We start from the raw sequence: 21,933 nt of genomic DNA on the forward strand, positions 1-21,933 counted from the left end.
CCGTGCCCAAGAAGGGCTGAGCGTCACTCAGGTTCAACCCAAATGTGATCACGAGGAAATATCAGACCAAGCCCGACGGAGGGGCACTCTACAAACTGCCCCCAGCCCGGGTGAAGGTGACCTTGTCTGAGAACCTTCTTGAGAGGGGCAGTCAGCGCATGTGGAGCTCCTGCTGGAGTACCGCGGGCCCTGAGCCGGGGAGTGGCGTCCTTACAAGAGGAAATGGACAGGAAGGCCCACAGGGAGGAGGAGGCCACAGGACGGGCAGAGGCAGGGGCAGGAGGGGTGTGTCTCCTGGCCAAGGGTTGCTGGCAACGCCAGAAATGAAGAGAAAAGCCTAGACCCGTGTCCCCTCTGGCGCCTTCAGAGGGAGTGTGGCCCCGCCGACGCCGCGACTTCAGACTCTGGCCTCCAGGACTATGAGAGAGGATGTTTCTGTCCCGGGGCCCTGAGGGGCAAGCGCACGCATTCTGTCCCAGTTATAAAGAGGGTGTAGACAACAGAGACTTACCGGGAAGAAGCGAGGTAGCCCAGCACGTGGGCCACCAGGAGCTGCCCGTGCGTCTGCTCCAGGCGGGCGCACAGCTGGTGCATGGCTTCCTCCGCCGTGGAGCCCAGGGGGGCCGGGACGGTGAAGGAGGCCCATTTCCGGGCCTCCTCGAAGGCCAGCCGCAGCCGCCCTGGGTGGCCACACTCTGGGAGGCTGGCCCAGACCAGCTCCCTCTGCTCCGGGCTCAGCGTCCTCCTCGAGGCTGCCAGCAGGGTCTGAATCATCTCTTGCCCTTGGTTTCCAGAGAGGGGTTTCACCTCCCAGAAGGCCTCTGCGTCTGTCAGTGTCCGTCGCAGGGTGTCTAGAACCCCCTGCTGCCCCGAGCAGGCTGAGAGGATGAGGTGAACCCTCGGCGGGCATGTAGAGGGCAGCCAGGGGACCCTCCGGGCCCGGCAGATGGAATCCATGTCATCCATGGAGTCCAGCAGGATCACCAGGGACTCAAAGTTTCGGCAGGAGACAGTGTGGAGGAGGGTGTGGAAAAGCTGGACCACCCTGGCATGGGCCTCCAGGACCTGGGCCGGGGGCAGGGGCAGCCCGTAGGCCAGGCAGAGCTGGAAACAGAGGCTCGGGAGCAGGCCCCGGGCATCGGAGCTCATCTGTGACATCCCCAGAAGCCGCAGGACGGTCACCGTCTTGCGGTCAAGCAGTCCTGAAGTTTGCTCTGCCAGCTTGCACATCAGAGCTGTCTTCCCGATGCCTGGGGGTCCAAAAAGCACCAGGGGTGAGTGAGGCTGGCTGTCGCTCTGCCGGAGCCGCTTCCCTAGCTGGGCCAGGAGCTCCTGGCGCCCGCAAAAGGTCCGGGTGGCCTCGGCGCTCAGCGCCATGTGGTGGCGGATCTCCTGGTAGAGCCACGCCAGCTCCTGCCGGCTGGCCTCCAGCTCCCGGAGGTGCTCGAGGACCTGGTGGTTAGCCCTGGCCACAAACTGCTCCCCCAGCTCCTTCAGGTACCGAGCATGAGTCTTGTTTTTGGGGTTCACCAGGTCTCGGCTCCATGGCAGGTGGTGGGTCTTGAGGACTCCAGGTTGGGTGTCAGCAATGCGTCCCTTGAGGCCACCGAGAAGGTTCTGGGCATCCATGTCCAGGCAGCCATCTGCGAGCCGGTCCACCATCTTGAGGGCGCAGTCGTCCAGGATGTGCTTGTTGAGGTCTTGGATCTCTCTCAGGAAGACGGTCGCCCCCTGGTCTCCGTCCGTCAAGCTCAGCAGGCCCCGGTCTATCTCCCATTCGATGACTGTAAAAGTTGGGGAGGGGGATGGAAAAAGAGTGTTGTCATCACTGTGTGCTCAGCGACTGGAATGAAGACACTTGAAAGACATATTTGGGAGGTAGGGACCCTAGTTCTCCCACTTAATGTGTTCTGGAGTCACCTCGGCATAACCACAGCTGATATGCAAACAAATGCACTCAAGTGTGTTCCAATAAAACTTTATTAACAAAAACATGCAGTGGGCCGGATTTGGCCAGAGGACTACAGTTTGCCAGAGTCTCCTGGGGGTGGGAGGTGGTGCTCAAAAAACCCACACGGCTGGGCTCTGCCTCCAGGAGTTCTGATTCAGCAGGTGTGTGGGGGGCCCATGAGTTTGCATTTCCAAAAACTCCTCAGGTGATGCTGAGGCTTCTGGTCCAGGGACTGGGCCAAGAATAGCCCTGATTTAGCTATTATTAATCAAAGAGACCTTGGTATAGGCAGCACAGAGGTCGTATGTGAGAAGAAGCCCCATCATAAAACATACCATCAAATTCAAAAAGTTAAATACGGAGTTTCCATAGGAATTCCACTCTAGGTATGGACCCCAAAGAGCTGAAAACATAGGCAAACAGTTATGTGTGGACCCAAATTCACAGCAGTACAATCCATGGTAGCCCAGAGATGGAAACAACCCAACAGTCCCTCAAATGATGAGCGGATAAACACAATGTGATCTATTCCCTACGAGTGACTAGTACTCAGCCATAAAAAGGAAAGTAGCCTTGATTCATGCTACAGCATACATGAACCTTGGAAACATCGTGCTGAATGAAAGAAGCAAGACATAGGAGGCCCCACCCTCTCTGGTTCCATGTACATGAAACGTTTAGAACAGGCAAAGCCATAGAGACAGAATGCAGACTGGTAGTTGCGGGTGGCTGGGGGAAAGGGAGGGAGAGTGGCCGTTAATGAATCCAGAAATTCTCTGGGGGTGATGGAAAGGTTCTGGAACTAGATAGAGGTAGTGATTGCACAACATCATAAATGCATGAAATGCCACCGAAGCATTTATTTTAAAATGGTTAATTGCATGTCATGTGAATTTCACTTCAATTAAAAAAAAAATCCAGTGTTGTCGGTTTTGGGTGCCTCCGTCATCACACATTCCTTCAACAAACATTTACTGAGCCCCCACTTGTGCCAGTCTCTGCTCTCCATACTGGGGCATCTAGCAGTGAGAAAAATGCCCAAAGGTCCCTGTTGCCTTTGTGGAGTAGTTGTTCGGGTCTTAGTGAATAAATGGACAGACAGCAGAAGAGAGTATCTGCCTGTCCTGGGCAGAGTAGGGCAAGCAGGGCATTTGAGGCCACGGAAAGTTGCTTCGAAGGCATGGAGGCCAGGGAGAAAGGTTTTTTTTGTTGTTGTTGTTGTTTTTTAAGATTTTATTTATTTATTTGACAGAGATCACAAGTGGGGAGAGAGGCAGGCAGAAGGCAGGGGAGGAAGCAGGCTCCCCACTGAGCAGAAAGCCTGACACGGGGCTCGATCCCAGGACTCTGGGATCATGACCTGAGCTGAAGGCAGAGGCTTTAACCCACTGAGCCACCCAGGCACTCCCAAGGAGAAAGTTTTTAATAAGCCCAGAGGCTGAGAGCAAAGATCAGCACACTTTTCTGCAAAAGGTCAGATAGTGAATATTTTAGGTGTGCCAGGTCAAATGGTCTCCGTTACAGCTTTTCAACTCTGCTGCTGTAGCATGGAAACAGCCATAGACAACATGCAAACTAATATGTGGAGTGTGTTCCAATAAAACTTTATTTATGAAAACAAGCGGTGGGCCAAATTTTGCCTTTGGGCCCTGGTGGGCTGACCCCTGTCCCAAAGCATGAAGCGGCTGCCCTGAGGACCTGTATTTTCCAGAGCAGACACTGATTTCTCCTTGGAGGCCACTGTTTTGAAATAGCAGCCAGACCTGAGGAGTTATTTTTTAAGCTGCCCTGGGCTCAGCAGAGGCTCCCAGGTCTCTGGAGCTGAGTGAGTCAGGCTCCCTCGGAGACAGGATTTGGTCTCAGAGCCAGAGATAAGGGCCACTGAAAAGCCTTCCTTGGAGTGACACCACACCCCTCTCAGGCCCTTGGATGGAAATCAGGGATAAAGGCAACTAAGAGTCCTGACTTAGGATCCTTCTAGAACACAGCTCGGCATTAATCAATGCAAGACCATCTACTCTGCCCCTGTGACCAAGGTCACAGGTCTAGGTGACCTTGGTCAAATCACTGCATCTCTCTGAGCCAGTTTACTCTCCCGTAACTTGGGTATCCTAGCTTAACCATTTTTTGTTTTGCTTTGTTTTCAAGATTTTATTTATTTGTCAGAGAGAAAGAGAGCACAAGCAAGGGGAGCAGCGTGTAGAGGGAGAAGCAAGCTCCCTGCTGAGCAAAGAGCCCGGTGCTGGGACTTGATCCTAGAACCCCGGGATCATGACCCGACCCGAAGGCAGATGCCCAGCGGACTGAGACACCCAGGGTCCCTGTCCTAGTTTAACCTTGATGAGACAGCTGGCAGGATCTTCTATGAAACGGTGCTTGTGGAAAGCTGAGCTTGATATGCGGAAGGAACAAAGCCAATCTCCAAAGGTTGCAGACTGTGTGATCCCATTCTATAACATCATGAAATAATAAATTATAGGGATGGAAACGGATTACTGGTTGCCAGGAGCTGGGGACAGAAGGGAGGGCCGGGTGTGATCCTAAAAGGGTAGTGGGGGAGTGTCTTTGCAGTGAGGAAATAGCCCCATGTACCAACTGTGGCAGTTATCTGAAGCTATACAGGTGTGAAAATTGCACACATGCAAATGCAGGTTTGTAAAAGTGATGCTTTGTCTGGGGCGCCTGGGTGGCTCAGTCCGTTAAGCGTCTGCCTTTGGCTCAGGTCATAATCCCAGGGTCCTGGGGCCGAGTACTGCATCAGGCTCCCTGTTCCTTGGAGAACCTGCTTCTCCCTCTGCCTTTCTTTCTCTCCCTCTTATGAATAAATTAATAAGATCTTTAAAAAAAAAAAAGTGATACTTCGGTTGTCACAATGTCCACTTTTTGGTTGTACTATTGTACTTTAGTTTTGCAAGATGCTACCTTTGGGAGAAACCGGGTGAATGATACATGGAATTATGGAATTACTTCCTACCTTTTTTTTTTCCTTGCAACTTCCTGTGACTCTCTATTTCCAAATAAAATGGCTGAAAAGAAGAAAATTGAAAATCGGACCTGGAGATAGGCTCTGAAGACACTGTTGCTAGCATGGCTTTGTGCTTTCTGCTACTTTTACAAGTTTCTGTTTGTTCTTTCAACTGGGAATTCTTTTTGTTTAAATCTTTTTATTTTGAGAGAAAGAGAGGGAAAGAGCACAGGAGATGGGCAGAGGGAGAGAGAGAGAGAGAATCTCAAGCAGTCTCTGTGTTGAGTGCAGAGCCTGCATAGGGCTCGATTTCAAGACCTTGAGATCATGACCTGAGCTGTAATCACAAGTCGGATGCTTAACTGACTGTGCCACCCAGGCGCTGCTCAGGTAGGAATTCTTAATGGGCTAAGTCTGATCGTATAGATCATGGCTGGGACTAGATCACAGGATAAGATCCCCACAGCAACTCCATGATGTACTACCTCGGACTGGTTCCATTTTACACATGAGGAAACTGAGGTTCTGAACCTGCCAGAAGTCAGTACAGCCAGGAAAGGGCAAGACTGACCAGCAAGTCCAGGTCCATCCCAAAGCACAGACCCCAGACGCTGACTCCAGTCCCAATGGCAGATATCGCCGTGAAAGCAATTAGCACAAGTCACAGAGCAAGATGTAACAACGTGGTAAGCACTTAATAAATGGGAGCCATTAACATTATTAGTCAGATAGACCCTGTATTCAAAATTGATATGTCACTCGTCGTCTTAACCGAAGTACTGGGTTAGCCTCTCCTGGGATGTCAGGTGGGCATCAGGTAACCCTGATGTGATGGGATATGGAAGGAACTTCACCTCCACGGTCTTCCTCCCGAAACGTACAGCCCCCTCCAAGCATGAGGGGAGAAAACACCAGACAAGCCCAGACTGAGGGACATTCTGCAAAGGTTGTGGCCAGCGCTCCTCAAAATGGTCAAAGTCATGAAAAACAGGGAAAGGTTGAGACACTGTCACAGTGGAACCCGAGATGTGACAACTAAGCTTGTGTGAGAACCTGGAAGGGATCCTGGGGCAGAAAAACATTAACGGGAAAACCCATGGACTCTCAGTAAAGGCTGGAGTCTAGTTACTCGTCATGGGCTGATGTTAATTTCTTACTTCCGGCAAATGCTCTGTGGTCACATAGGATGTTAATTTCTCTGTGTGAAGAACATACAGAGACTCTGTACTTTGTGCAAATCTAAAATTAGCCTCAAATAAAAAGCTGATTTTTAAAAATTGATATGTCATGACAAGAATTAATATATATAATAGATAATAATCAACATATTTTAGTACAATTGAAATCCTATTGGCATAAATTACTACATTGCATATCTTGAAACACATCAATATGTTTAGTATGTTCATAATATAAATCCATATATTTAATATGTGGACCAAATAAGTTCATGTTTTTAATATCTTTGGTAAGAGAAATTCATATGTTATAGTTTTGGTGCTATAAATGGGCATATCTGATACTACCAAACCCGTGAGTGATCATGATCTGTTTCTTGCTGGCAGGAAGCAGTGGGGAAATGGCTTGACAACATTGCCATTTTTTTTTTTAAAGATTGATTCATTGATTTTAGAAAGAGAGAGAGAGAGAACATGAGCTGGCGGAGGGACAGAGGGAGAAAAGCAGGCTCCACGCTCAGCACATAGCCCGACACGGGGTTTGATCTCAACACCTCGTGATCATGACCCCAGCTGAAACCAAGAGTCGGACCAGCTGAGCCATCCAGGCACCCTGGAAACATTGCATTTTTAGAAAAATCTTTCTGGTAGCCAGTGTGGGGGATTGAAGAACCAGAGGTTGAGGCTAGAGGTGGGAGGTAAGAGGCCAGATGGGAGCTGGGTGATGGACTCTGGTCAAATCCCCATTCCCCACCTCAGGTGAAGGAGACCCCTTCTTGTGCCTCAGTTTCCACCTCTGAGGCAGGGGCAGGGAGGCTGGAGGACTCAATGTCCCCAGCAGGGGCTGGCTCCCGGGCTGAACATAAGGTGACCCCTGTTCCAGTTTTTCCTGGACTATCTGGGTTTAACCCTAAAAGTCCCGGACAAACCAGGATAGTGGTCATCTTAGAAGCCTTCCCCCAGGGCCAGGAGTCTCCCAGGGAGAAGAGGAGAGGGAGCTGGAGGGGGAGAGAAAAGGAGGGTCCTACGAGACAGACAATTAACCGGGACATGGCTGAACTCTGGGATCAGGACAATACCCTCGTGCAGAACCAGGGACCCAGGAGCTGGGCTGGGCTAGCATTTACAGAAGGGCAGGCTATGGCATTTGGACAGTATGCGATGTGGGTATTCGAATGCTTGGCGTTTCCTGTGGACCCTGAGGGGGGTCCCGGCAGCCTCACCTGACCAGTGGTAGCGGACCCACTGCTCCTGGGTGATGAGGCCCAGCCTCCCAGCCTCCTGGGCTCCAGAGCGCAGCACAGAGGTCAGTGTGGCCTCTTCGGGCCCACGGGCCTCTGTGGCGCCTAGCGCCTGCAGCAGGTAGGTGGGCGGCACTGAGTTCTCGTCCCTCTGGAAGCGTCGAGCCACCAGCTCCAAGTCCCGTGGCCTGGAGGTCAGCTGGGTTCTCAGAGCTTCCCACTCCTTCTCCTCGATCAGCGTGGGGACTGGACAGGGGCCATACTGGTCACCTAAGAGGGCCTGGCAGAGAGAGGGGGCACAGGTTCAAATCTTGGCTTGGGTGCTTAGCTCTATGACCCTCAGCGAGAGGTCCTGAGCCCCCAACATGCCACGTTGATGGGTACATTAAGAAGTTCAGGCTAGAGCCTCAGAGCACCTGCGTGTGAAGGTCCCTGAGAGCAAGGGACATCAGACAGGTGCATTTTGAATCTGATCATACCTAAGCATCAAGGAATCTTTTGCTGGGAAAACCCTTCATGGAAACCAAATGATGGGCCCCAAAGATAGCCAACCCTAATCCCTGGCCTCTGTGAACATACCTTATATGGAAAAGGGTTGTGATGGTTATTTTTAGGTGTCAGTTTCCCTGGGATGAGGGAAGCCCAGATCGCTGGTTGAGTATGCTTTCTGAATGCGCCTATGACAGTGTCTCTGGAGTGAGGCGGACGGCCCTCCCCGAGGCAGGGGACACCATCCAATCCCCAAAAGGACCCAAAAAACCAAACCCAAACCAAACCAAACCAAACCAAAATGAAAGTGAGGAACGATGAATTCCCTCTCTCTGCTTGAGCTGAGACATATGTGGTCACCCGCGCTTGGCCATCAGCGCTCTGGTTCTCGGTATTTGGGACTCAGGTCAGGACTTGCATCTCCAGTCCCCCGATTATCAGGCCCTATAACTGAATGACACCTGCATTTTGGGTTCTCCAGCTTATAGACAGAAGATGGTGGAACTTCTTGGCCTCCATTAACGATGTGAGCCAATTCCTGTCACAAATCTCCTCTTATGTCTCTCTATAGATCCTCTCAGTTTTCTCTGAAGAACCATGACTAGCACCAAGGTCTTTGCAGATGTGTTTAAGTGAAGAATTTTAAGCTGGGGAGATTATCTTGTATTATTGGAACCCTAAATGCAACCCCAAGGTTCCTTAACAAGAGAAGGGCAGAGGAAGAGAAAAGCTACAGTTTCTCATATGTAGGCACTGGCTTGTCTCAGAAATAAAGCCACGGCAAGAGCTAAGGCCTCCATTGGCCCACCTCAAATCTCATGCTATGATGTGGTCCCCGGGGGCAGGTAGGTCTCAAAGATACAGGGTGGACCCTGCTTTTATTTAGATTTAAGGACTGAGCTGAAGAATAAGACATGAGAAAAGATGCACCGGTCAGAGTGCTTTTCAGACAGAGGGGACAGCACATGCAAAGGTCCTGTGGCAGGAAGTGATTCCAAAGAGCTAGAGCAGGAAAGCAGGGTGAGGGAGGGGCTTGAAGAGGGGGCAGTGGTGAAACATAAAGCCATCCCTGTGTTCGCTTTGGCAGCACATATACTAAAATTGGAACAAAACAGAAGGTCATCCCCGTGGGCAAGATTTTGGGGGACTGGGGGTGATAAGGTCATAAGTATTGGTTTTTTTTTTTTTTGTTTTTTTTTTTTTTGTTTTTTTTTTTTTTTTAAGATTCTAGTCTTAATGCTAAGAACCTAGGAGGCTGTCTCTCTGCCCCAACAGAAGATACAAACTAGAATGCTAGAGAATTAGGCTAGAGGAGGTCTAGGACCCCGAGCCTGACATCTTGAGTTTCATCATAAAATGGAAGTAATCACCCTTCCCCTCTTCACTGGCTTGTAGCAGAATATTCTAGGGGTGTGCACTGAGGAAACCTGGATGCACGGAGCCTGTGATGATGGAAGGTTGAACACGAGGCCACTCTCTGGGGGCCTTTCTCAGAGCGTCGGTCTTGGCGCAGTGAGGGAAGTTAGAGAAACCTGCCGACCACAAACCACAGATCTTAGGAGGGAGACAAGGTGGAAAGTGTTCCTGCCTGAGGCACCAGAGCAAGAAGAGAAGAGCTTGAAAGAAAAAGGTCAGGAGCCATCAGGAGCAACTCTCTGGAGACGTTGGAGATGCAGGGGACCCAGGAGAGCCAGAACCTCTAAAGGAAGTCCCTGGGGAGCCGTCCTCTGCTACTCATGCTGCCTAATGACTTATTTACCAGAGAGACGCCTCTCCAAGGGCTGCAGCACAGCTCTGATCTCCACGGGAAGACCCTCCACTCGGAGCCACTGAAGGAGAAGGATGCCGTGACCATCGGGGGACAGAGGGGAGATGCCTGGTTCAAGAACAAAGCAGGAAGCTGGTAGAGGTCAGCCGCAGCCCAAGGAGCCCTTCTGGAAGGACAAGCAAGGTCCCTGGGCCAGTCGGGCCTGGGGGAAGCTCAGAGATCATCATCCTGTCCCCCATGCCACCTGGAAGCTGCGTTGTGCTTTTCACTGCCTGCAATTTGGGTTGCAAAATCGAATTCCTCCTGGAGTTCCTTCCTTCCCCATCGTCCATTTTTCTTTAGAAAATTTCTTTTCTTCCTTTTTTTTTTTTTTTAAACTACAAAATGATCAATCGTCGGGCTCATTTGGAAAACTAAATTGGAAGGTTGGGTGGGTAAGGGAATGCACGAAGGAGATACATAAAGAGGAGGGGAGAGCCCTCCAAACCCTAGGATGCCTTTGAAAGCAATAATAATTGAGGCAGAGGGGTTCAAAGGGCACCAACTTCCAGTTACGAGATAGACAAGGACTAGGGATGTAATGTACCACACGAGGACCACAGTGGACGCCACTGCACGTGTATTTGAAACCTCCTGAGAGTTCTCATCACAAGGAAAAAACCCATCTTTTCCTTTCTCTCTCTCTCTCTCTCTCTCTCTCTCTCTCTCTTTTGTATCTATAGGAGATGATGGATATTAACTAAACTTACTGTGGTTGTCCTTTCATAACCCAAGTCAGTCGAATCATTAACACTGCCCATCAGAAACTTAACACGTTGCTGGGTGGCAAAAACATCTCCGTAAAACTGGGAGAAGAAAAAAAAAAAAGCGATGCCAACAGACAAAGAAAAGCGTAGAGCAAAAGACTGAAAAAGGAAGCTTGAGTCTATCGATCGAACTTGACACATAATAAAGAAAGCTTCTCACACATGTTGGTACTTAGTTTCTTCAGGGGCGTCTTATCTCTAAGGTCGCACTAGAACCTTCGGCAGCGCCAAAAGGGTGCCCATCTGTGTCGTCCAATGTGGTGGCCAGTTGCCACATGGGGTTACGAAGCCATTGCGACATGGCTGGTGGGACTGAGGAACTTAAGTCTGAATCCTACTTGATCTTCATTTATCTACATCTAAATTTGCCTCGTGTGCTTTGTGGCTTAGCCAAGGCGATTCAGAAGCCAAGCAGCCCTCACATACTTCTTTTTATTTCCCTAGAAAGCAGCTTTTATAATGGGGATCACTCCTACACTCTCCTTTGTCTCCTGGAGAGGTTCCGGGGGTAGTTTTCTTTTTATTCAGAACTCCTCAAAGCTTCTTTGTGACTAAGGTGTTTTGGGCAAAGATACTTTCCTAACTTTTCCCCTCTATACATTTTTAGGACAGAGGTCAGCAAACTTTTCCTGGGAAAGGTCAGATAACCAATCTTTCCAGCTTTGCAGACCAGGTAGCTTCTGCCACAACTACTCGGGTCTCTGCGTCTAGCTGGAAAGCAGCCGTGGATGATATGTGAATGAAGGAGTGTGGTTGAGTGCCAACTAGCTTATTTACAAAAACAGGCAATGGGCCAGATTTGCCCCAAAGGCTGTAGTTTGCTGACCCCTGCTCAAGGGTTTATGAGCTTGAATGTCATAGTTCTTGGATGTATCTGGAACTTGTGGTGGAGTCAATCAGGACAGTGGAATAGCATTTGCCGATTGTAGCTCAAACCACTAATTGTGGGCTGGGAGGTGTTTTGGGGATGGAGAGGGTGCTGTTGGGGTGGGAAGAGAGAATGCTCTGGAACATGGAAAAACTGGTCCCACCTAGTGTCGGAGGAAGTTTGCCCTGACACAGGCTCTAGACAATGCCACAGAGGTTGCTCTCGACAGTATGAAGCAAATGGAAGAAAAGAATTCCCAACATCCCTATGCTTTTCCAGGATCCCCAAATTCCACACACATGAACTGGATGAGGTGGGAAAGCTAGGAGGGTGGGGTAGGTCCAAAGCAAATTCTAAGATTCCCTTGGGCTTCTACCCCCTGCCCTCCCACTTACTGGTTGCTCCCACTTGACTGTTAATGTCTGGATCCCAGGTAGCTCGGTGGAAAATGAGTACTGTGATCGATTAGCAATGTCTGCCATGGGCAGGCAAGGGAGATTAGGTACTATAGCAGAAATGCCACCCACATCCCTCCACTGATGGGTCTGGCTAGTGGGTAGGAGCCATGTATCGGGGCGGGAATGAGAAGTAAGCACCAATCCATTGCTCCCAAGAGACTCACGACAAAGGCAGGCCCTATGGATGTTTTCCGACACCGGTCGAGCTCCTCCAAGCAGAGTTCTGTGGTCATGTGGTCAGTGGCCTCCGAGCTCCGAATACCCCACCTCAGATCAACAACCTGAAGATTATAAGCGTGGGTATGTCAGGGAGGTGGCAGAATGGGTGATTTTTTTCAGTTCCCTTTGACAAAGGCATAAAGTTTCTTTCAGTAATTTTTTTAAAAAGATTTTATTTATTTATTTGACAGACAGAGATCACAAGTAGGCAGAGAGGCAGGCAGAGAGAGAGGGGGGTGGGAAGCAGGCTCCCTGGTGAGCAGAGAGCCCGCTGCAAGGCTCGATCCCAGGACCCTGGGATCATGACCTGAGCTGAAGGCAGAGGCTTTAACCCACTGAGCCACCCAGGTGCCTGCCCCTCTTTCAGTAATTTTTGACAGTCTCTCCCCAAAGGGGGGCTGTCCAAATTGAAAGAACTAGAATAAAGCCCATAACCCTGGGGTCATCACAAGAAAAACCATGAAAAACATCAGACAGACCCAGATGGGAGGCAATCCTGCAGGATGGCCAGTCAGCCCTCTCCGAGACTGCCAAGGTCATGAGCAACAAGAAAAGACTGTCTCAGCCCACAGGGAACCCCGCAGCATCCCCTGAGCCCCGCTGGGTCCTGGACCACAGAAAGGACACAAAAGGAAGAATGGTGACATCTGAATGAGGCTGGTTCACAGCATCGTACTGATGTCCATTTCTTTTTCTTTTTTTAGATTTATTTAATTTATTTATTTGTGTGAGAGAGAGAGCACATAAGCAGGGGGAGCAGTGGGAAGAGCAGGCAAAGGGAGACACAGACTCCCCACTGAGCAGGGAGCCCGATGTGGGACTCAATCCCAGGACCCTGGGATCACAATCTGAGCTGAAGGCAGACGCCCAATGGACTGAGCCACCCAGGCACCCCCATTTCTTAGTTATGACAAATGTGGCCGATGATGTAAGATGTTCACAATAGGGGGAAAACCGGGTGCAGAACATATGGGAACTCTGGACCTCAGGCTACCTTCCGGTAAGTCTAAATCCGAAATAAAAAGTTAACTTTAAAACAACGTATAAAAAAAATGTTGAAAGAACTTGGCCATATTCAAACTGTTCCTTTCTAAGGGAGGACATGTCCACACTTGTTCTCAGAGCTTTCTTTGCAAAGGAGGGCATTTCGTTTGGCCCAAATCAGACTTGGCAGCGTCTCCCTGGCAACCACACACTGGTGGTCACTTTCACCTGCTTGCCTGAGCGCCCCCCACCAACACCCCCAGCAGAACGGCTCAGTTCAGGTAGCAAAGCTCGCGGAAAGCTGGGATAGGGAAGCAGGGAAAGGGAACTCAGAATGTCCCTTTCCTCCCTACATTCTTTTACCTAGAGGGAAAGACCCAGAAATTCCTAAGGAACTGGAACATGGTGATAGCAGCACCCTACTACTGAATGTGGCTGAATGGAGAGCAAGAGAGGGTCAGCATGGGGCTCGGGCCAGAGCCTTGGGCTCTGCGGGCCACCGCCTCCCATCTGTGCATTGAGGATGTTTACGCTGTTTGTCGCATAGCACCTGTGTGGACGTCAAAGGCACGAGCCTCGGTTCTCATATTTTCCTTTTCGGTGCCTCTGCCATTGAGCTATGTCTCACGATCGATGGCTGGCAGAGTCGGCTTCCCAGCACTGCTTCTTTCTCAGTAATACAGAAACTACGGTGGGTATAATCAAGGGGGCCTTTGATGGCGTGGCTTGCTGTCCTACAGGTCAAGGAGTCAGGGTCAACTGAAGCCAATGCTCCAAAGACGCTTTATTGGTTTCCGCATCAAAACGGGCAGGGGGCAACGCCCCACCTCCAGATTGGTGGGAGAGCAATGGGGGCCTCTGTCTGGGGACCGCGGTGACTGTGCCTGGCAGGTACACCACTAGCGCTCCTGAAAAAGGCACATCGCACTTCCGTGTTCACCCCAAACACCCCCCAGTCCTCTTAGACTCCCCTGGAAACTGTCCCAGCGCGGGGAGAGCCAGGAGAGCAGGACAAACCAACAATGAAAGTCAGTTCAGTGGCGTGCCCAAGGCGTGGGGTCCGATGGTGGCCACTCCTAGAGCTCCCACACCTCCTGGGCTCCCCACAGTGCCAGTGCCTGCTATCCCTCCCCCTGCCTTTTTAGAGGACCTTCATCTCCATGCTGCATGGCCAGTGCAGAGCCTCTCTGAGCTAAGTAAGGGTCCCATGTGACAACGTGGGTGGCCCGCCCTCGTCCCCTAATTTCAGGGCAGGGGACGCTGAGGCAGGGAGGAAGCTATTACCTCGAACATCAGCCCGTGCTTTTGGCAGAAGGTTTGCACTTCGGGGAAGGCCGTGCTCTGCAGAGCTTCTCTCTCCGCGTCCATATCTGCAAGGAACAGCACAGAGCGTGTGAGCTGAGAGATCCCAGAACCCTTTCTTGCCCTCACAGCTCTGTTTTTGGCCTCACTTGTCTCCACTATGAGACAAATGAAAAGATACAAACCCTGCGGGCCCTGCGGGGCAAATGAAAAGATACAAAAACCACGAGGTAAACCAGAGAGGGACTTTCCTGGTGTTAGTACTAAAAATCCCACATCCCAGGAAACCCCTCAGTCCCAGCTAGCCCAGATGGTTGGTCAGTCTAGCTTAGGGTTGCCAGATAAAGTAGGGGATGCCCAGCTGAATTCTCGCTTCAGATCCTCGATGAAAGACTTGATAGCATAAGTATATCCCGTTCCATGTCCTATTTTGGACAAGTGTGCAGATTTGATCAGCCCAGCTCAATCTGCATTTCAGATAAAGGACAACTCATCTGTTAGCATAAGTATATCCCATGTCGTGAACTATTTGGGAATTACTTATACTAAAGGATTATTCATTGTTGATCTGAAATGCAAATTTAACGGTGTCTTGGTTTTTGCTGTTTTTTTTTTTTTTTCCTTTTGCTAATTCTTGCAGCCCTACCTGGGGTAAACCTGGATTCTAAGACCTTTTGCACCACTGACTTCACTTTGTGGCCCAGTGCCAAGTGTTAGGCTATGCTCAGTTCCCCCCCCCCCCTTTGTAATTGGGGATGATGCTTCTACTTTGCATGGCTGCAAGCTCCCCACAGTCAAACACCTCTGCTTGTCTTGGTCATGGCTAAATTCTTAGCACTCAACACAGTTGCTTAGAAGTGTTAGTTGGGGACAAGTAAAAGCACGTAGATAGACGTGGAAGAAATGTTCGTCTTCTCCCCCTACTCAGGGGGAGGGCGTAGGAGGGTACAGGAAAGGATTCCTAAAGCTGTTGGCACAAAGAAGCCATCCAGGCTCTGGGATAGGAGCTGATCAGGCTTCCAGTCTTGGCTGGGCCTCCTCCCCCCGCCCCTCGCATGCCTGTCTAACGCATTCCGCGGGTTATTCACATCCGTTCATAAAGTGTCTGTTAGGAAGTTGCTTTATGCTCAGGACCTTGCTTAACCATCAGGGGCAGGAATTTTGTGAATTCACGTAGCCACTACGAGCAATTGAATCATCGGAACTGAACAACAGAAAAGGCGGAGATGGCAAATAAGCAGAGTGCATCACTTCCTCATTATTTCGTGGTATTTGGCTGTGCGCTCTGTTCTGGAGTTTGGTCCGAGCTGCTGACGTTGGATCAGGGCAGTATTCGTCAAGGTGGGACTGCCATACGTCTCTGCCTGCCTCCTTGTTTGGAAAAGTCTTATCGGCAGCTCGAAATGGACCCTGGCGGAAGGATTTACACCAGGGAAATTGGCAGATGGTACAAACCAGGTATTTTGGTGTTTTTCGTTTTGTATTGTTTAAATTTGAGGGGAACAGGTTAGTAGATGTCTGCTAGCACACTGCCATGCTTAGTCCTTGCCTCACAGGGCTGGCCACCTGCTCGGAGGAGCCAGACATTAGACACACATCCATGACTATCGGTTACGGGGCCCAGGATTTCAAGGGTCCCACAATCTGCTGCAGCCCAGGGTGACTACAGCAGGATCCTGAGGGGAGGACCCTATGAGATGGGAGATGAAGAGGTTGGGGTCATGCAAAGCCTGGAGTCTGGGGGCAGGGGTGGGAGAATGGCTCTCACACTCTTTAAACCTGGTATGTGGTTCCTTCATCCTAAATGTTAGTTGCAATATGATCTGTCCCCTCATAGCAATTCTGTCAAGTCAGGCTCTCAGCCTGGCTTATTGAAGAGGACACAGAGGGTCTAGGAGGCTCCCCTTCACCAGTTCCCATGTGGGTCACTGGCCAGGCTGCATTCTTATCCAGGTCTCCTAGAGGACCCTCTGAGCCATGCGCTGGCCACCTGGCCCCTCCCCCGAGAGTACCTGCTGACTCGTCACCCCCCAGCCCTGCCCTGCCCCTTACCCGAGACTGTGGAGCTGATGAAGATGGCCACGCTGCTGGGCAGAGGCGCTGGGAGGGGGCCTGCCTGACCCTGGAGAAGCCGCCGGCGGGTGCCCGGGCTGAGGGGGCCCACACTCATGCTGCCTGTCCAGCTGGATGATACTTCCCCAGGATAGGGCCTGGGACTCAGAGACCTCAGGCCAGAGGCCAGGGGGCCTTCCTGGGAAGGCAGCCAGACTGGGCGATCTGGAGTGGGGTGTCCATCTTATCCCCTCCGTGCCTGAGAGTCCCCGCCACCTCCAGCGCCCCTGGGGAGCTGAAGCAGCTGCTCCCCGCTGTTCTGCTCGGTCTGTGAGCACTCACGGGGGGACATTGGACAGCCGCCTCCCAGCCGAGGCCCCTGGATGTTGGTTCCTCCAGGCACTGGAGACTTTTGCCCCTCAACCAGCCAGCTCCTCACCCCAAGAGCTCAGCAGTCGCTACGGCAACTACCGTTTCCTGGAGCCCAGCGTTGGGGCCTGGGGACCAGCCAGCCTCTGGAACACCTAGGTCCCCTGGGGATCTCTGAAAGTTGAGCCCGGGCCCAGGTGTGCGGAGGGAAGCTATCAGATGCTGGGAGTCGTGCCCATCCTGGTGGGGCGGGGCGGGCCAGAAGGGCAAACACTTAGCAGAAACCCCACTTCTGGCTGTGCTCACTGTCCCCTCCAAAGGTGGTCCAGGCGCTGGGCATCCTATTCTCAACAGGGGAATATTCTTCTTCTTAGGGGACACTTGCAACGTCTGGGGACATTTTGGTTGTCACGACATCAGGGAAGGAGAGCTGCTGGCGTCCAGTGGGTAGAGCCCGTGCACGCTGCTCAGCCCCCTACCATGCACAGGATGGCCCCACCAGAGAGGATTATCTGTCCCCAAATGTCAGCAGTGCCGAGAAACGGAGAAACCAGCTTTCAATCAACTCTAGCCAGATCTCCTTGCCTGCGTGAGGCGTGGAGCCTGAGGCCAACTCTCTTGGATGAGAAGGGAGATTAGCAGATCTCCAGGGGCAGTTGGGGACCTACCCACATCAAACTGAGACGGGCTCTTTGAAATAATCCCCAAACACTGCTTGTGACAACACGAAGAGACCTGGAGGGCATTCTGCTAGGTGAAATAGGCAGGACGGAGAAAGACAAAATTACTGACAGATCTCACTGGTATGCGGAATCAAAAAAAAAAAAAAAAAAAAAAGCCAAGGTCATCGAAACAGAAAGTAGAGTGATGGTTGCAGGGGAAAGGGTGTGGGGAGATGGGGAGATGTCAGTCGAAGGTCACCAACTTGCAGTTAAAAGGTGAATAGGACCGACCTAGGAATCTAACACACAGCGTGGGGGTCACAGTTAATAATACCATATTATACGCTTGAGAGTCACTAACAGCATAGATCTCCAAGCTTCTCGCCATGAGAAAGAAATAGAAATGAGGTGTGTTTTGGAAGTGTTCACTAATGCACTGCAGTAATCACAGAGTGAGATAGAAGTGCATCAGATCAGTATTTTGGATACCTTAAACTCACACATACCCGATCATCTGTCAATAAAGCCAGGGAAGAGAAATGAACCCAAACCAGGGCCTCTATGGCCAGGAAATTTTTAAGGTCTCATTATTTGAACTTACTGAAAATACCCAGGTGATCTGAGTTCTGCCCACTCACCTCTCCGTAGTAACGAACCGCAGGAGAAAGAAAGTGTACCTGGGTGTCCACGGGCCTGGTCGGGATGCCATCACTGTCCATCCCTGTCCTGGGGGTCTTAAGCAAGTGACCTCTCTCCGGGGACATCAGCCGTATCGCCTGTGAGTTGGGGAGTGAGAACCGCTCAAAGATGGGCTAGGACCAGGAGAGAAAGGCAGTCCCCTCGGGATCCACACATAGGAAGCACGACGGGCCTGAAAGCCAGAATGAATTCCAAACATGCCCGCGATGACCCCCGTGTGAACGAGGCCTTTGGGAATTGGGATGCCAAGTCCTCGCTTTACATACAGGCCCTTGAGAAATGGTCGTATCAGTTCAACCAAACGGCTTGAGCTTTTTTATACCTTTCCTTCTCTGCCTCAACTTCCCTTCCCTGCTTCGTCCACCCAGGAAAAGAGTCTGCTTTTCAGGACCTCCCCGACCACGTGCTCTGATTCAAAGATTCATTAGAAGGACTCACGGAATTCGGGAAAGCTGTTCTCATGGAGATGGTTCGTTATAGTACAAGGACACAGGTGAAGGGCGGCCAAGGAGAGAGGCGTGCAGGGCTGAGTCCTGGAGACACAGGGCTTGGGGCTCTAGTTGTCTCCTCCCAGCAGAGTTGTGTGAGCAGCACTAGATTCTCAGTGTGTGACAACAGGCTCAGAGGATGGTCAAGCAGGGAAGCTCCCGGTGTCTTGGTGTGTCCAGGTTTTTCCTGGGCATTAAGCACACAGACACGGCTGACTTTAGAGTCTAGGCCCCCGGAGCCCGTCCGGAGAGGATTCCACGAGGCCCAAGGTCCCCACCATAAATCACATCGTTAGCGTAGACTCTCGGGTATATTCCGAGGCCCCCAGGTAAACAAACACACTCCGATCAGGCAAGACATTCCAAAAGGGCACATGCTAGGAGCCAGTCAAGGGCCAAACCTTTTTGAAGCAGAGTGTGGACCACCCAGGCTGCTGAGTGAACCTTGCCTGCACAGACCAGAAAAATATTGTAATATCACTGCCTGTCACCATTTTACAGATGAGGAAAACTGAGGATCATGGTGAGAACTTTTTCACTAGCTTGGAAGGGCAGGTTCTGGGAGTGAGTGCTGCTCTGGCCCCTTCTCCTCCAGGGGCACCCCCTCCCCCCAAGCCAGACTGACCATCCAGACACCTTTCCCTGATCCACCCAGACCCTCTGATTAAGCTACACCCCGCTGACCTCACCTAAGCCCCAATTCTTGACTCCTTGGAAAATCTAGGCCTTTTCCCATCACCTCACCAAACTTCTGACCTTGAATTTGCCTCCTGCCAAATCTCTGCTTCTTCCTCCATTTGTTAGAGGTCCCAGTAGGCCCCTTGAACCCTACCCCACTCCAGTACATGGCCATGTTCCCTTGCTCACAGGAGGATCGGAAGGTTTTGACCTTGACGCTCACACTAGGCTTTCTTTCCAACCATGTAGCCCGGACTTTTCCAATCTCAGCACTACTGGCGTCTGGGGCCAGATCATTCTTCGCAGTGGGGGCCATTCTGTGCAGTGTATGACTACTGAGGAACATTCTGGCCTTGACTTGCCGGACGTCAGTAGCAGGGTTCCCCACCTCTCGCCAAAGCTGGAACAGTCAGACATATCTTCCAACATTGCCAGTGTCTGCTAAAGGGCACAGTCATACCTGGTTGTGAACCCCCAGCCCGAGAAAACCAGCTTCTTGTAGCCTCAGGGCCTTAGGCTGACCTGAACTCCCCATCCTGAACCCTTTCCTGCCATCCACACCTTGTCTTAAATGCCATTTCCTAGGAGGCTGTCTCTGACCCTCCCATTGCTCGATGACCAACCCCACCCCAAGTCACTCCTGATGCCATCACCCTGTTTTAATTCTCTGCATGGTACTCACCACCAGCTGATATGTTTCTTCTTGTTTCTTTATTGCTTGTCTTTCCACAAGGACATGAGTCCCATGAGTACAAGGACTTTGTCCGCCAAGGTCGGCGTGCTCGGCACATAGTAGGTGCTCACTCAATGCTGTTCCCACCAATGGGCTCATCCACAACCGTCCATCTTTCCTGGCTCCTACTTGTCACTGCAGGCAACTGAGCAAGACTGCATTTCCCCTAGGAAGGATGGAGGCTCCTTGCAGGGCCCGCCTTCTGGTGTTTCTTGGGGGCTCCAGCCTCCCTCTCACTCTCGCCTGTGGTGGAAGGGCCAACTTCAAATCTTCTGGAGAAGTAGGCTGGAGAAGAAAGTTTTCTGGTCGCACCAATGCCCGGAAGCCAGGCCCCCAGCAATCCTAGAAACTTTTGTCTTAGGTACTTCCCAGGTCTCTCTGTGCCAATTCACCCAGCAACTGGGATAATGAGAGAAATTGTGTGGCTCTCGGGCCCTGGCTTAGCTGGGCACTTAGCCAGACTCGATGGTTAACCGTTGGGTGCCGGGCTAAGACACTCGTCACAGAGGAGGCCGTGTGTTAAGCGTCCATCAGGTGCCAGCTGGTTGGCATCCTGTGTGGGCAGTGGGCCTAAGAGGCAGACATTATCATCCTGTCCCACGGATGAAAAAAAATGAGGTCCAAAGAGACGAGGCCTCTCGCCCTGGCCACTTGACCTCTCTGGGCTTAATTTTCTTCACGAGCTCCTGAGTTGGCAAGACAACGAAATTCATTCATGCAGTTGAGCCTAATGCTGTGCCTGGGGCATGTGAAGGACCCATGAATTGTGGGTCATGATCAATTACTACAGCTTCCAGGCTCACCCAACACTCAGGAATCAGAGTGTCCAATGTCGATGTCCCCGCAAGCGTTAAATGAAATCTAAGTTTCTAGAGCAGGGTTTCCCAGGCTCAGCACGGTTAATATATGAGGCCAGAGCACTCTTTGTGGTGGAGTGTGCACAGTGGAGGAGGTCCTCGAGAACACGTGACTGCAGATTTGACCCACCAGCTGGACCCGGGCAGTGAGAGGCTCTTCCTCCCCCTCCCCTGTCCTTGGAGTGTTGGCTCCACTGGCCTTCCCCGTGCTAGATGCTCCCCAAGGACACAGCCTTGAGATAGTGATGTGGTGTTAAGACCATCTGGATGGTATATGAGCCTGAAGCCAGTGGAGGTCTCTATGTAAAGGTTAAGATTCTGGTTGGTAGTTGTGGAGATCTGCTTGTCCACTAGACAAGCCTGGTAGGTAAGTTCCCTTGCTTATCAAACCTGCCACCTACCCTTCTGAAATGGCCTGAATTTCTTTGGTCTTGCCCTCTCTTCCCACGATGGGGGCTGGTTCCAGATTAAAAGGGAGGGTTGGTAGGCAAAGGTAGCTGAGGCGGTAGCAAAGCTTCCACAGTGCGCTCAGAGTAGGCTGCTGAGAATCACCCCCCACCCTGGTCTCTGCCAATTAGATGCCAGTGGCAACCAAAAATGTCTCCTGACATTGTCATGTGTCCCCTGAAGCTCAGAATCCCCACCTCCACTTTCTGGTTGAGAACCATGGCTCTTTAATGTTACTCTATTCCCGTGACCATCATCATGTCATTCTATGATGAGGAGCTCTTAGCTTCAGGTGCTAATGTAACATACCGTCTCTGATTCTTCCTCTGACCTGGGAGAGCTTCCTTGGGCCACCCTGGTTTACCCATGATGAAAATAAGCTTCAGAAGGGGGGGCACCTGGGTGACTCAGTCGATTAAGCATCTGCCTTAGGCTCCGGTCACGATCCCAGGGTCCTGGGATTGAGCCAGCATTGGGCTCCTTGCTCAGCGGGGAGCCTGCTTCTCCCTCTCCCTCTGCCTACTTGTGCTCTCTGTCTCTCATGAATAAATAAATAAAATCTTAAAAAAAAAAAAAAAAGCTTCAACGGGGCACCTGGTGGGCTCAGTCAGTAGGGCAGGTGATGCTTGATCTCGGGGTTGTGAGCTCAAGTCTCATGTTGGGTGCAGAGATGACTTAAAAATTAAAAAAAAAAGGAAGAAAGAGAATATGCCTCAGAG

General features: G+C 51.2%; 1 protein-coding gene across 1 annotated transcript in view; it reads right to left on the reverse strand.

The window, feature by feature from the left end:
• NWD1 (NACHT and WD repeat domain containing 1) overlaps nt 1–20,748 on the reverse strand; it is a 62,559-nt gene extending 41,811 nt beyond the window's left edge. The window contains exons 1-7 of the mRNA XM_004761070.3: nt 19,860–20,748; nt 18,450–18,686; nt 17,990–18,088; nt 14,212–14,297; nt 11,889–12,005; nt 7,318–7,615; nt 512–1,784 (exon numbers count right to left, since the gene is read on the reverse strand). Of these exons, the coding sequence (XP_004761127.2) occupies nt 512–1,784; nt 7,318–7,615; nt 11,889–12,005; nt 14,212–14,295 (1,772 nt within the window). The 5' untranslated portion in view covers nt 14,296–14,297; nt 17,990–18,088; nt 18,450–18,686; nt 19,860–20,748. The remainder of the gene's footprint in view (nt 1–511; nt 1,785–7,317; nt 7,616–11,888; nt 12,006–14,211; nt 14,298–17,989; nt 18,089–18,449; nt 18,687–19,859) is intronic.
• Between the last annotated feature and the right edge of the window lie 1,185 nt (nt 20,749–21,933).

Source organism: Mustela putorius, unplaced genomic scaffold (assembly GCF_011764305.1).
Source record: "Mustela putorius furo isolate JIRA1106 unplaced genomic scaffold, ASM1176430v1.1 tig00000095_pilon_pilon_pilon, whole genome shotgun sequence".
Classification (NCBI taxonomy): Eukaryota; Metazoa; Chordata; class Mammalia; order Carnivora; family Mustelidae; genus Mustela; species Mustela putorius.